At 39.9% G+C, this 13,874-nt stretch overlaps 1 protein-coding gene and 1 long non-coding RNA gene across 3 annotated transcripts in view; one reads left to right on the top strand and one right to left on the bottom strand.

Annotated features, from left to right (window-relative positions):
• The window catches only part of LOC135093421 (plasma membrane calcium-transporting ATPase 2-like), a 45,551-nt gene extending 43,788 nt beyond the window's left edge, over positions 1–1,763 (top strand). The window contains 1 exon segment of the mRNA XM_063992698.1: positions 253–1,763. Coding sequence (XP_063848768.1) covers positions 253–381 — 129 coding nt within the window. The 3' untranslated portion in view covers positions 382–1,763.
• Positions 1,764–3,383: 1,620 nt separating this feature from the next.
• The window catches only part of LOC135093423 (uncharacterized), a 22,103-nt gene continuing 11,612 nt past the window's right edge, over positions 3,384–13,874 (bottom strand). Inside the window, exons 2-4 of one of the 2 annotated variants that reach the window (XR_010263351.1) lie at positions 8,297–8,452; positions 5,347–5,558; positions 3,384–4,109 (exon numbers count right to left, since the gene is read on the bottom strand). This is a non-coding gene — a long non-coding RNA (uncharacterized LOC135093423). Of the gene's footprint in view, positions 4,110–5,346; positions 5,559–6,409; positions 6,758–8,296; positions 8,453–13,874 lie in introns of those variants that run through there. The other variant, XR_010263350.1, reaches the window with a different exon arrangement.

Raw genomic sequence — 13,874 nt, 5'->3', positions numbered from 1 at the left:
CTTCATTGCTGTCTTGTAACAATAACCAAATAAACAAGGATTTACTTCCCATATCTTTCATTTTCTATCTTTCCTTTCATCCTTCCTTCTTTCATTCCTTTCTTCATTACCCGACCAACAACCATATCCTTCACTCTCCTTCCTTCCTTCCTCCCTTCTTTCAATCCTTCCTTCTTTCAATCTATTCACAGCATCTATCACCACCTTAACTTAAAATTGATCAATCTTTCTCACCAGTGTCCCTTCTCATAGGTCCAGGAGGCCCACCCACAGGGGAGCCCCACACCTCACCTGCCCCTCTCCCACCAACACCTGTCTGTGCCTGATGTGGATGTGAATGGGAGGTCTCTCTACCCCTCACCACCTGGGAGTTACCTGTGATTCCTGCTGTTACCTGGCCTCACCTGTGGGTTGTGTGGTTGTGGTAATTGTGGTAGGCAGTATATTGGGTGGAGAAATGGTACTTTATGCATGTGGCGGGATGTGGTGTTGGGTGTAGTAGTGTATTTTGGTGGTGTGGTGCATTGTGTTATTTGATGTAGCAGTGCTTGTTTTTTGGTGGTATAGTGTGGTAGTGCTGGGGTGTGGTGGTGTGGTTTGTTAAAAAAAAAAATTGCAAAAACACCATTAATGCGGTTATTTACAACGCAGTAGACATGAGCATGTAACATCTCTTCATTATTTTGACCAGACAGTCCCCTTAACCTTAGCAACCAGATATATTGAACCTAGTAAAAGGAAGGAAAAGATGCTAAACAGATTGGTAATAGTGACTGAAGCCTTCAGACATCACTTAAGCCAAATAACTGCCTATATTGAAGCTTGTAAGGAAAGATAACAATGATAAACAGTAATTAAAGCCCTTGGAGATACCCAACCCTGAGTGACCTTGTGTATTGAAGCTTGTAAGGGAAAGAAATGATGGTGATAATGATAGAAGACTTCATAGTGACCCTAACTTGATCTAACCTGAACCTCAAGTATTTTTATTGCATGAGAGAAGGTTAGGTCAAGTTAAGGCAAGCTTATTTACCCCTGAGAGACTGTGTGGATGATCCATGGAGCGTAACTTGTAAGTGAAAAGTTTAAATTAAGTGTTTGGTAATTTTTTTGAGGACAGGAATGTTTGTGAAATGTGTTAGTGTGTTGCAGAAAAGTTAGGAGAGTTTTAAGTACCTCTGACTGTGTGGGTATATCAAAGAATGTAACTACTAATAGACTTATTTAAAGTTTAGGCTTGTTTTGTGAAGACAGTACCATTTTCCAGCCTGTGTAGAATGTTTGGTGTGTTTTAATGTGTCACAGAAAAGCCATGACTAGTTTAAGTTCTCAGCAAGCTGTGTGTATATTTGAATGACTGTAATTTATAATACAATGAAATAAGTGAAGTGTTGGCTGGTTATATGAGGACAGCAACACTTCCCAGCCTGTGTGGAGCATGTGGCATGTGTAGATGTTCCACAGAAAAGAAAGAACAAATTTAGTGTATATTTCAACGGGTCTATCTTATAACAGAGACATTTAGGGGAAGTGCTGGCTAAGTTTATGAGGACAGCAACACTTCCCATCCTGTTCTGAAGTGAGTAAGATCAAACACTGCAGGGAAAGTTAGGTGCTTCTTGAGTAGGCCAATGACACCTCAACACACACACACACACACACACACACACACACACACACACACACACACACACACACACACACACACACACACACACACACACACACACACACACACACACACACACACACACACACACACACACACACACACACACACACAGCACTGCTACTAACAATACTGCTGCTGCTACTACTGTCCACCTTACTCCATCCCGTACACCTGCCTCTCCACCCACACCTGACAACTGTGTGCCTGCTGTAGTTAAGCTGATGATGAGAAGCTTCAGTGAGCATTATCAAGCTGGTCTTGGTCTATAAAGCTTGTGTGTTTCTTTTTGTTTCTTTTCTTCTCCTTATCTCTGTTGTCGTCTTTGGTTTGTTTTGGGTGTTTTCTCTCTCATCCTCTTTTAATATATTCCTTATCTCCATACTGTCTTTTCCCATCCTCCTCCTCCTCCTCCTCTTCTTCATCTATCATAGTCCTTTTTTTCTATATATCTCTCTAGTTTCATTTACTTATTTTTCTTCCTCTTTCCTTACTCATCTCCACTCTTTTTCATAATATTTCTTTGTAAGCTTAAAGGTTTCCTCTTACTCTTTCATTCTGTAATGATGTCCCAGTTCTGTGCATCCCCCAAACAAATCTCTCTCTCCTTTCTTCATTTCACTGTTTTCATGTCACTTCCCCAAACAAACCTCTAACATACCTTCACTTCACTATTTCCCCTGTCTATACCCTAAACAAATCTCTCATTTCACTGTTTCCTTATCTATCCCCATACAAATCTCTATCTTTATCTCATTTCACTTTTCCTGTCTTTCCCATACAGATCTCTATCTTTGTCTCATTTCACTGCGTCCCTCTATACCCTACAAATCTCTCTTATCCTTGCTTCATTTCACTGTTTTCTTGTCTGTTCCCCAAACAAACATATCCTTCATTTCACTGCCCTTGTCTATCCTTCCTAACCCCTCCACCATCCTTTCCATGTCACCCTGCTTCACTAAAATGCTAATCTAGGAGCACCACTTGACTGTATATGAACTTCAACAATATGACTGTATATATAAGAGCTAGTGTGTGCTGTAGTGGCTGTGTGGCAAGTACAAATGCATCTATAGGGAGTTTGAGTGTGGTGTGATGAGGGAGGGAACGTGGCAGTGATGTAGAGTGCGTGACTATTGTGGTCTGATGCAGTGATGTAATATATAGTTCAGGTAATGTGATGTGGTGGTATTTATCCTCCTCCTCCTCTTCCTAAATCCTTCATTTATTATTTTGTTTGTAGTTGTTATATATGTATTTTATTTGTTATTTTCAGTGACTTTTTTTTTCTCCCTCACCAGTTTTAGATTTTGTAGTTTTTATTTTTTTCTGAATTTATCATCTTTTCTTTTTTGTCACAACTGTCTATTTATTTTATGATTTCTGTTTGTCTCATTTTGTTTCAGTTCACTAGCTTCTGTTTTCCAGTTGTTTTTCAAATTTTTCCTTTGTTTCTTTTATTTTAGAACCAACACTTAAGTTTTTAGGGAGAATTTCTAGACAATTTACACCTTAAACAGCAATACAGAAAAAAAGGCTTGATCAGGAGGAGGAAGACCAGAGGAGACAAGAGACCAGAGGAGGACCAGAGGAGGACCAGAGGAGAAGGATGATTCTCCAATACAAGTTTAAAAAGGTGAGATTGAAAAGTTTGATTGTGTGTGTGTTCACCTGTCCACCTTGAGAAGCCCCAGGTAACATGACTAACAGTAGATAATGAGGTGTTTTTATTAATTCTCTGGTACATTTTTACTAACTAATGAGAATAGTGAGAATAGAACATTGTGTGTGTGTGTGTGTGTCTGTTCACCTGTCCACCTTGAAACCCCAGGTGATATTACAATAGATATTAACCCTTTCATTGCAATACAGACTTAACAGAACCAGAAGTAATGCATGAAATCCTTATAAACATCAAGAAAGAAGGGGACTGAAAAGGATAGATTTCTCAGTTTCTTCTCAGTTTAAAGATCAGAAGTGGCTACAGAACAAGTAAAGATGTCCTCAGATTGATTGGTAATTAAGCAAATGTTTATTATTATTATTAGTTCCCAGGTACATTTTCAGAAACATGATTAATGAAAAAAATAACTAAGTACTATCTGTCCACCTGTTAAAGATTTCAAGTCCCAGATAACATTACAATAGGTAACTAGTGACTAGTGTCTAACAGTAACTAGTGTATTAATCTCTTCCACATTTACAGAATAAAGAAAGACAAGACTGTGGTGGTGGTGGAGTAGGGAGCACCATACATCACCACTTCCATTGCAGGTCACCACTACCACTGTCACCATTACCACGTCCTCACCACTGCAATCTTCATTACCAACACTGCCATCACTGCAATCTCCATCATCACCACCAGTTAACATCACCTGTGCTGTCTTCCCTGCCCAGCCATGGAGGTGTAGATGACAGACAGACAGTAAATTCAAACCTGAGGAAGACCAGCAGAAGGGTGAGGTATGAGAGAGAGAGAGAGAGAGAGAGAGAGAGAGAGAGAGAGAGAGAGAGAGAGAGAGAGAATGTGTATTGTAATAGACTAGAAAGAGAGAGGAGAGAAGAGGAAGAGGAGAGGAGAGAAAAGAATGAGAATAGAGTAGAGGAGAGAGGGGGGGTAGGGAGACGAGAGAAAATGGGAACAGGGAGTGAGGGAGAGGGTGAGAGGAACTGGTGAGTGAGTATGGTTCATAAATTCTCTCTCTCTCTCTCTCTCTCTCTCTCTCTCTCTCTCTCTCTCTCTCTCTCTCTCTCTCTCTCTCTCTCTCTGTTTATATATTGGTCATTCATCACAGCCCCACCCCCCACTCTCTCTCTCTCTCTCTCTCTCTCTCTCTCTCTCTCTCTCTCTCTCTCTCTCTCTCTCTCTCTCTCTCTCTCTCTCTCTCTCTCTCTGTTTATATATTGGTCATTCATCACAGCCCCCCCTCTCTCTCTCTCTCTCTCTCTCTCTCTCTCTCTCTCTCTCTCTCTCTCTCTCTCTCTCTCTCTCTCTCTCTCTCTCTCTCTCTCTCTCTCTCTTTATATATTGGTTATTCATCACAGCCCCACCCCCACTCTCTCTCTCTCTCTCTCTCTCTCTCTCTCTCTCTCTCTCTCTCTCTCTCTCTCTCTCTCTCTCTCTCTCTCTCTCTCTCTCTCTCTCTCTCTCTCTCTCTCTCTCTCTCTCTCTCTCTCTTTATATATTGGTCATTCATCACAGCCCCCCCTCTCTCTCTCTCTCTCTCTCTCTCTCTCTCTCTCTCTCTCTCTCTCTCTCTCTCTCTCTCTCTCTCTCTCTCTCTCTTTATATATTGGTCATTCATCACAGCCCCCCCCCTCTCTCTCTCTCTCTCTCTCTCTCTCTCTCTCTCTCTCTCTCTCTCTCTCTCTCTCTCTCTCTCTCTCTCTCTCTCTCTCTCTCTCTCTCTCTCTGTTTATATATTGGTCATTCATCACAGTCCCCCCCCCTCTCTCTCTCTCTCTCTCTCTCTCTCTCTCTCTCTCTCTCTCTCTCTCTCTCTCTCTCTCTCTCTCTCTGTTTATATATTGGTCATTCATCACAGCCCCACCCCCCACTCTCTCTCTCTCTCTCTCTCTCTCTCTCTCTCTCTCTCTCTCTCTCTCTCTCTCTCTCTCTCTCTCTCTCTCTCTCTCTCTCTCTCTCTCTCTCTCTCTCTCTCTCTCTCTCTCACCGGCATCCCATCCTCTATTTTCTCTTGTCAATTGTTCGTTTTGTCTCCAGGCCTTTTGTTTGTTTTCCTCTTCCTCTGTCTCTTCTCTGAGTCTTGCTTCCTCTTCCTCAGGTCTCTCCCTTCTCTTCAGGTTTGTTCTCGTTTTCTTTAGGTTTTTGTTTTCTCTGTTCTCCACGTCTTCTCATCTCTTCTGCTCATCCTTCCCTCAGTCTCTGGAAATGTAGCAGATGATGATGATAAAATGTAGGTCTTAGTTTAGTGTAGTTTGTTTCTTATTCAAGTGTATCTGTCAGAAGAAATCAATGAAAATTATAATATAAATAGCTAGACAAAGTAATAATTATCCAACATTCTGGTTTCTACAAGTTTTCCTTTTTTTTTTTTTAGCTTTTTCTTTGATGCTGGTACGGTTTAGGTTAGTCTTACCATTCACATATGAATAGTCAAGTTTTCCTTTTTTTTTTTTTTAGCGTTTTCTTTGATGCTGGTACAGTTTAGGTTAGTCTTACCATTTTTAGCATCGTTTTCTTTAAGTCTTGGCCTCTTCGCTAATCCATAACAGCAACATTCCAGTAATATCAATAACTATTAACACGTAACTAAACAAGAACTTTTATAGAGAGCTAATACAACAGAAAATTACTGTTCTTTACCTTACCTGTCAGTTAATTAAAAGATTAGCACGTGACATCTTACCTGCCTAATTTTTTACAGTATCATTAATTAAACACCTTATTCAAAATACAATTACCTGATAAAGCGTTGAAAATTAATGTTCCTTACCTTTTTACCTGCTAATTGATTTAGATTACCAACGCCTTAATTAACAAATCTATATAACAGGGACAATATATAGAGGAAAGAATACTAATTAAAAAAAAATAAAAAAAAATTGACGTTTTTTTTTCTTTTACCTGTCAATTAATTAGATTATTAGCACCTGACCTCTTAGTTAATTTAGTCCTTGTAAAAAAAAAAATCATGCCAATTAGAACATCATTAATTAAAACTTAGTTAAAAATACAACAAACTAAAAACACTAACATCCATTCCTTACGTTTACCTGTGAGTCAATTAGCAGCACCTGAGTCCACCTGTGTGGCATTACGTCACTGTCTTGGCTGTCCGAGCAGCTCTTGATCCTGATCTCTAAATGGTCCATAAACTTGTCAGCTGATCCGTCCCGTTGGTGAGTCGCGTGCTGCTCAAAGGTGCCCGCCTCGCCAAGCCTTACGCCAGTTATGGTATTAGCCTGGCTCATTTGTGAATTATGGGGCTTACGTGTAGGCTACAGGAAAGCCACTTAAAGCCATCTAACTGATTAAATACGTATACAAAAGAAGGGTTTGTGTAAACAGCTAACTGATCATATATATTCTAAGAGATAGTTGCTTATAACCAGGTAACTGATCATATATATATATATATATATATATATATATATATATATATATATATATATATATATATATATATATATATATATATATATATATAACCAGGTAACTGATCATATATATATATATATATATATATATATATATATATATATATATATATATATATATATATATATATATATATATATATACCTAAAGAAAACGTACTTATAAACAACTAACTGACATTAAATACGTATAAGAGAATACAGTGTCATATTTTGAAACAGTATTCCTGACTCGTGTGTGGATTATGTCGCTACAGAAAAACAGACGACTGATCAATCACACGCTACCAAACAGTTGCTTATAAACACCTCACTAAGTACATCAGGTATGCTCTTAAAAGATTATTATAATGATATGTAGGAATTGTAACAAATATACTATGAAAGAGATTTAAGTACTTTTCGTTTCCTCTCTCCTGTACTGATCTAAATATATTAAAATACATTACATATCTTCATTTCCCTCTTCACTGAATTTAAACAAGTCAATCCTATCGCTAAATTAATAAAAATACTACGAACAATAGTTTCTTCTCCCTTACTAACGCAATATACTAAAATGCATCTTCATTTTTCACTAACTGACCTAACTAAATTAAACAAACGCAATATACTAAAATGCATCTTCATTTTTCACTAACTGACCTAACTAAATTAAACATAAGTCAATTTTATCACTAAAACCTCCCTAAATCAAGTAATACAAAAGAAAAAAAAATCTGCAATACAGTTTTCTATGATTCAAATTCACGGGCTGACTAAACCATAACCACATTAATCATTAACATTATCGTTGCAACCACGGGGACCTGCGGCCGAGGAGGGGCACGAGGGCGGGTTTGGGCGGCGTGGGCGTGGGTGGCGAGGGCGTAGTGATAAGGAGATAGAGTCTGAGGCCTGAGTGTGCGGTGCGGGCGGCAGCGCAGAGGTAGTCAAGGTCTGTGGATGCGCTAGACCGCTGCCTCTCTCGGTACTCTCTCACTCTCCTGACGGCGACGCGAGACCTGGCGGAGGGCGGGGAAGCGCTGGGGCGAGAAGGAATGAGGCTGTCGTTCGTGCACCCAGGAGAAGGTAGAAAAGGTAAGGAGGGGGAGGAGATGGAGAGGAAGAAGGGTTAGATGGGGAAAGAGCAGAAATAACAGAGAGGTGGTGAAGGAAGGAAGATAAGGAAGGAAAGAGAACGAGAGAAGATGGGAAAAGAAGATGAGGAAAGAAGTGAAGATAGTAAAGACGTGAACGGAGGAAGATGGGGGAGGAGGAGGAAGTGGGAGAGATGATGATGAATGAAGGAGGGACGAAAGGAAAGGAGGGAAGATGAAAATTAGGAAAAGAAGATGAGTGTGGGAGAGAAGATGAGGATATAGGGTGAGATGATGATGATGAAGGAGAAAAGATGAAGAATAACCTAACCTAACTTAAAAGAAAACAGAACAAACAAGAAAGAAAAAAATAACAAAAACACGATTAAAACCCCATTTTCTATTTCCACCTATTCCACCTTACCCTGACGCGCTGCAGGAGGGATTGGAGGAGGAGGAGGGCGACGGCATGGCTGCCAAGGACACGAGGCGCTCCAGGGACACTCCTGTAGGACTCCTGGGGGCGTGGTATTGATGGTGGTGGTAGTGTGAAGGGTGAGGAAAGACTGACTTCACTGAGCTGTGGGAAGGAGGCAAGAATGAGTCGATGAAATAGATTGATAGACAGATAGATAGGCAGGTAGGTAAATATATAGATAGATAGGAGAATAGATAAACATACACGCAGGTAGATAGGTAGTCAGGTAAGTAGGTAGATAATGAAGGGGTAAATGTATAAATAGATAAACACAGGTAAAAGGTTTAAAGGTTCTGGTAGATAAAAGTTTAATCAGCCAGATAGGATTAAATGATTCATGGAGACTGGAGGAGAGATAGGGAGAGATAGGAAGGTGTACGGGTGTGATAGATAAAAGACAGTGTGATGAGAGTATGAGTAGATAGATAGATACTTACTTTGGTTGATATATAGATAAATATACAGATAGATTGATGGGTTGAAAAATAGATAGATATATACAGATAAACTTAAAACATTCATTGTATAGATAGACATGAATAAAGACAAAACATACAGACACACACACACACACATTATAGAGACTTAGATAACTAAACAAAACAAAGAATAAACAAAACAAACGAAAACAAAACACACACAAACAATTATAAAAACACGCATCATTAACCAAACAAACAAACAACTCAAACACAAACACAACATAGGTAAACACGAAAACATAACAAATGAATAACAAATGAATAACACAGTTAACAGGTAAAACATTAAAAGGATCATACAGAGATTCACCCCCTCTATCTATCTATCTGTCTATCTATCTATCTTTCTATCTATCTACGGACTCGGTGAATGAATAATGCGATGTATGAAGAATAATTTAAATGAACAACTTACCTGGCCTGGGTAGGTAACCATACATAAAGAATAACAGAGTGACAGGTGAGACAGGTAAATCGATGCCTGATTGAACGTACCTCAGAACACGTGGACAGGTGAGAGAGAGAGAGAGAGAGAGAGAGAGAGAGAGAGAGAGAGAGAGAGAGAGAGAGAGAGAGAGAGAGAGAGAGAGAGAGACTAGGCCAATCAATCTACTTTTTCTCTCTCTTTCTTCCTTCTCTCCTTCCTCCTCCTCCTCCTCCTCCTCCTCGTTCTTCTCCTCCGCCTTCTCTTCCTCCTTTTCTGTTGAGTTTAATGTGTGTGTGTGTGTGTGTGTGTGTGTGTGTGTGTGTGAGAGAGAGGGGGGGGCTATTTTCCACTTTTCCTCTTCTTTTCTTCCCTTAATTATCATAATTATTTTCTCTTCCATTTTCCCTTCTATTCTTTCTCTTTCTTCCTCTTCTCATTTTTCTCTCTCCTTTCTCTACTCATTCTTTTCCTTCCCTCTCTCCTCCTCCTCCTCCTCCTCCTCCTCCTCATCTCATTCATCTCTCTCCTTTTCTCGTCTTATTCAATTTTCTCTCCTCCTCCTTCCCTTCCATTCATTCACTCCTTGTTTCTCGTCTTCCTCCCCTTCTTCCCTTTCTTTTTTTTTCTCTCCCTCTCTCTCTTTTTTCTCTTTCCTCCCTCCTTCCTCTGCTTCCTCCTCCTCCTCCTTCCCTCATCTCCTCATTTTTATCACCTCCTCTCCCTTCCTCCGTTTTTTATACCTCTGTCATTTTCTCCTCTCCCTCTTCCACTCCCTCTCCCTCTCTCTCTCTCTCTCTCTCTCTCTCTCTCTCTCTCTCTCTCTCTCTCTCTCTCTCTCTCTCTCTCACATCAATCTCTGGATTTCGTAATATTTCGAGGTGGATATAAGAGAGAGAGAGAGAGAGAGAGAGAGAGAGAGAGAGAGAGAGAGAGAGAGAGAGAGAGAGAGAGAGAGTAATATTAGTAGTAGTAGTAGTAGTAGTAGTAGTAGTAGTAGTAGAAGTAGTAGTAACTAGTAATAAAATATGAAGAAGAAGAAGAAGAAGAAGAAGAAGAAGAAGAAGAAGAAGGAGGAGAAATAAGAACAAAAAGACGAAGAACAGTGAGAGATAAAAGAGGATAAAGAACAAGAAAACAAATTCAAATAGAAGAGGAGGAGAAAGAAGACATACGCGCTAATAGGATGAAAAATTCTCTCTCTCTCTCTCTCTCTCTCTCTCTCTCTCTCTCTCTCTCTCTCTCTCTCTCTCTCTCTGTGGACACGCAGCCGCTCCAGGGTGGGAGGGGCGCGGCGCCGCCTTCCCGCCCGCCGCTCACAAGATCATTATAATCCCAGGCAGACATTTTACCCAATTAGGGAAAATAGGCAGGTAGGATGAACAAGGTCGTGCGTTTTTCTCCCCAGGACGAACGACGATGCCTTGTCTTACCTGCCATAATTCAGTCTTTTCGTGCCCCATCCTGACGTGACGTGACGTGACGTAACCTTACCTGGCCCAACCTAACTTTACCTAACCTAACTAACCTTACCTAGTCTTACCTAACCTAACCTAACCTAACTTTACCTAACCTAACTAACCTTACCTAGTCTTACCTAACCTAACTTAACCTAACCTAACCTAACTTTACCTAACCTAACTAACCTTGCCTAGTCTTATCTAACCTAACCTTACTTGGCTTTCCTAGTCTTAATTAACTTTACCTAATCTAACTTAACCTAACCTTACCTGACCGTATTTAATGTAACATAACCTTAGCTAACCTAACCTTACATAACCTAACCTAACCTAACCTAACCTAACCTAACCAACCTAACCTTACCTTACCTTACCTTACCTTACCTTACCTAACCTAACCTAACCTAACCTAACCTAACCAACCTAACTATCTAACCTAACTAATCTAACCTTGCCTAGTCTTATCTAACCTAACCTTACTTGGCTTTCCTATCTTAATTAACTTTACCTAATCTAACTTAACTAACCTTACCTGACCGTATTTAATGTAATATAACCTTAGCTAACCTAACCTAACCTGACCTAGCCTTACCTAATATAATCTATCCTAACCTAACCTTCCTGCCCTTATCTAATCTAATCTAACTTAACCTATTAACCTAACATAGGCAGTTTTACCTAACCTAACCTTACCTTACTTTATCTAAGAGAGAGAGAGAGAGAGAGAGAGAGAGAGAGAGAGAGAGAGAGAGAGAGAGAGAGAGAGAGAGAGAGAGAGAGAGAGAGAGAGAGAGAGAGAGAGACAGAGAGAGAGAGAGAGAGAAACAAGGAAGCAAAGCACAACAAAAATGAAACTAAAATACGGAGAGAAAAAAAGAGAAAGAGAAAAAAGCAGAGGAGAGGAAAAAATAAAGAGAAAGAGAGGGAGGCCAGGAAGAGGAAGAGAAGAAGAGGAGACAGAGAAAAAGAGGCAAAATTAAGAAAAAAAGAAGCCATGGAATGAAAAATAGAAGAAAATAAATAAGGTACACGAAGAGAGAGAGAGAGAGAGAGAGAGAGAGAGAGAGAGAGAGAGAGAGAGAGAGAGAGAGAGAGAGAGAGAGAGAGAGAGAGAGAGGGAGGGAGGGGATGAGTGAAGGAGTAGATGAAGGAGGAGGGAAAAAGAATGAAGGAGGGAGGTAGGGAGGAGGGGGGCAAGGTGTACTGGAGGGCTACCTGTCTCCCTCACGCCATGAAGACACGCCACCTTTTCATGACGAGGCAAGGAGACAAGGGTGAAAGTGACCGGGAGAGTGAGAGAACGTGAGAGTGAGAGTGAATGTACTTAAGTGTATTAAAAGAAGATTAAAAATAAATACTGTTGATATGAGGGGTTTATTGGTGAAAAGTAGTGAAAGTGATGGCGAAAGTGACTGAATGAGTGAAAGTAAAGGCGAAAGTGAGTGGAAGAGTGGAAATCAATGAAAGTGAATATAAAAGTAAGCGAAACTGAGTGGAAATTAGTAAAAAAAAAGTGTGTCGGTAAAATTGAGTGAATGTGAGTGAAAGTGAGTGGGTATGAATGAAAATGAGTGTACTGAACGTCAAAGGAGGATAAGAGTGGATACTAATGACGTAAAAATTCAATAAGTGGACTGAAGATGAAAAATGAGTGAAAGTGACAGTGGAAGTTAGAGGGGTGAGTGAAAATGACTGTACTTTGTTTGGTGTACTAAAAAGAAGAGTTAGAAAATATGGTGTATGAGTTTAATTACTGTAGAGGAAGTGATAATGAGTGAATGTGACAGTGAGTGTGGGTGAATGTGACGGGGAAGGTGAGTGAATATGAGTGAATGTGAAAGTAATACCTAGAATAATCAATGACGGGGAATGAGTGACTGAGTGAAAGCGAAGGAAAGAAAGAGAAAAAGTGAAAATGAAGGAAATTGTAGTGAAAGTGAGAAAATTTAAAGGAGAACGCGTAAAAAAAATAAAATATTGAAGGAAGTGAGAGTGAAAACGAAGAAAAATGAAAGGAAGAATGAGCGAAAAAATAACAACAAATAAAGAACAAGAAAATAAACACAAAAAATAACATTAACTAACTGTGAACAAATATAAAAAAAAAAACACCAACCGGAAATAAAATAAAAAAATTTAAATTATTGAGACTACGAAAAATATTGAAAAAAAATACGAAACCAAAAAAGACGAAAAACAAGATGACAAGGCGCTTAATTAATTGAGTGAGAGAGAAATGGAGTGAAGATGAGGGAAAATGAGAGTGAATGTGATGAAGGAGAGGAGAAGAGATAATCACGATAACTGAAGGATTTGGGACACAGGGAGGGCGTGAGAGCAGGCCATGAAAGTGACGATGAGAGAGAGAGAGAGAGAGAGAGAGAGAGAGAGAGAGAGAGAGAGAGAGAGAGAGAGAGAGAGAGAGAGAGAGAGAGAGAGAGAGAGAGAATTATAACAAACCTCTAACTGAAAAAAAAAATACACTTCTTGATGATTAAAGAAAATGAGGAAGGCGAAAATTTAACAGGTAACTCTTAATTAGAACGAACAAAACAGTTAAGAGAGAGAGAGAGAGAGAGAGAGAGAGAGAGAGAGAGAGAGAGAGAGAGAGAGAGAGAGAGAGAGAGAGAGAGAGAGAGAGAGTAATTATCTTTCCTACCTGTCATTTCTCACCCGTGTTCTTAATTACCTGAAGAATGACGTGTTTCCAGGTGAATCGTGCTTCAGAATTTGTAAGAAATTAAATCAATAATTCCTAGAAGGTGTGTGTGTGTGTGTGTGTGTGTGTGTGTGTGTGTGTGTGTGTGTGTGTGTGTGTGTGTGTGTGTGTGTGTGTGTGTGTGTGTGTGTGTGTGTGTGTGTGTGTGTGTGTGTGTGTGTGTGTGTGTGTGTGTGTGTGTGTGTGTGTGTGTGTGTGTGTGTTTGCGTCACGGATTAACTGTATGTGTGTAGGTGTGTGTGCGTGAGTGAATGCATGTACGTCTGTCTGTGTGTGTGTCTGTCTGTGTGTGTGTGTGTGTGTGTGTGTGTGTGTGTGTGTGTGTGTGTGTGTGTGTGTGTGTGTGTGTGTGTGTGTGTGTGTGTGTGTGTGTGTGTGTGTGTGTGTGTGTGAACAAAAAAAGAGCAAACGCATGCAAAGGATTAACTTTTTCTAACCT

This window comes from Scylla paramamosain, chromosome 43, assembly GCF_035594125.1.
Source record: "Scylla paramamosain isolate STU-SP2022 chromosome 43, ASM3559412v1, whole genome shotgun sequence".
Taxonomy (NCBI): domain Eukaryota; kingdom Metazoa; phylum Arthropoda; class Malacostraca; order Decapoda; family Portunidae; genus Scylla; species Scylla paramamosain.
The sequence above is the reverse complement of the archived record's forward strand: the minus strand, read 5'-3'. Positions and strand labels throughout refer to the sequence as shown.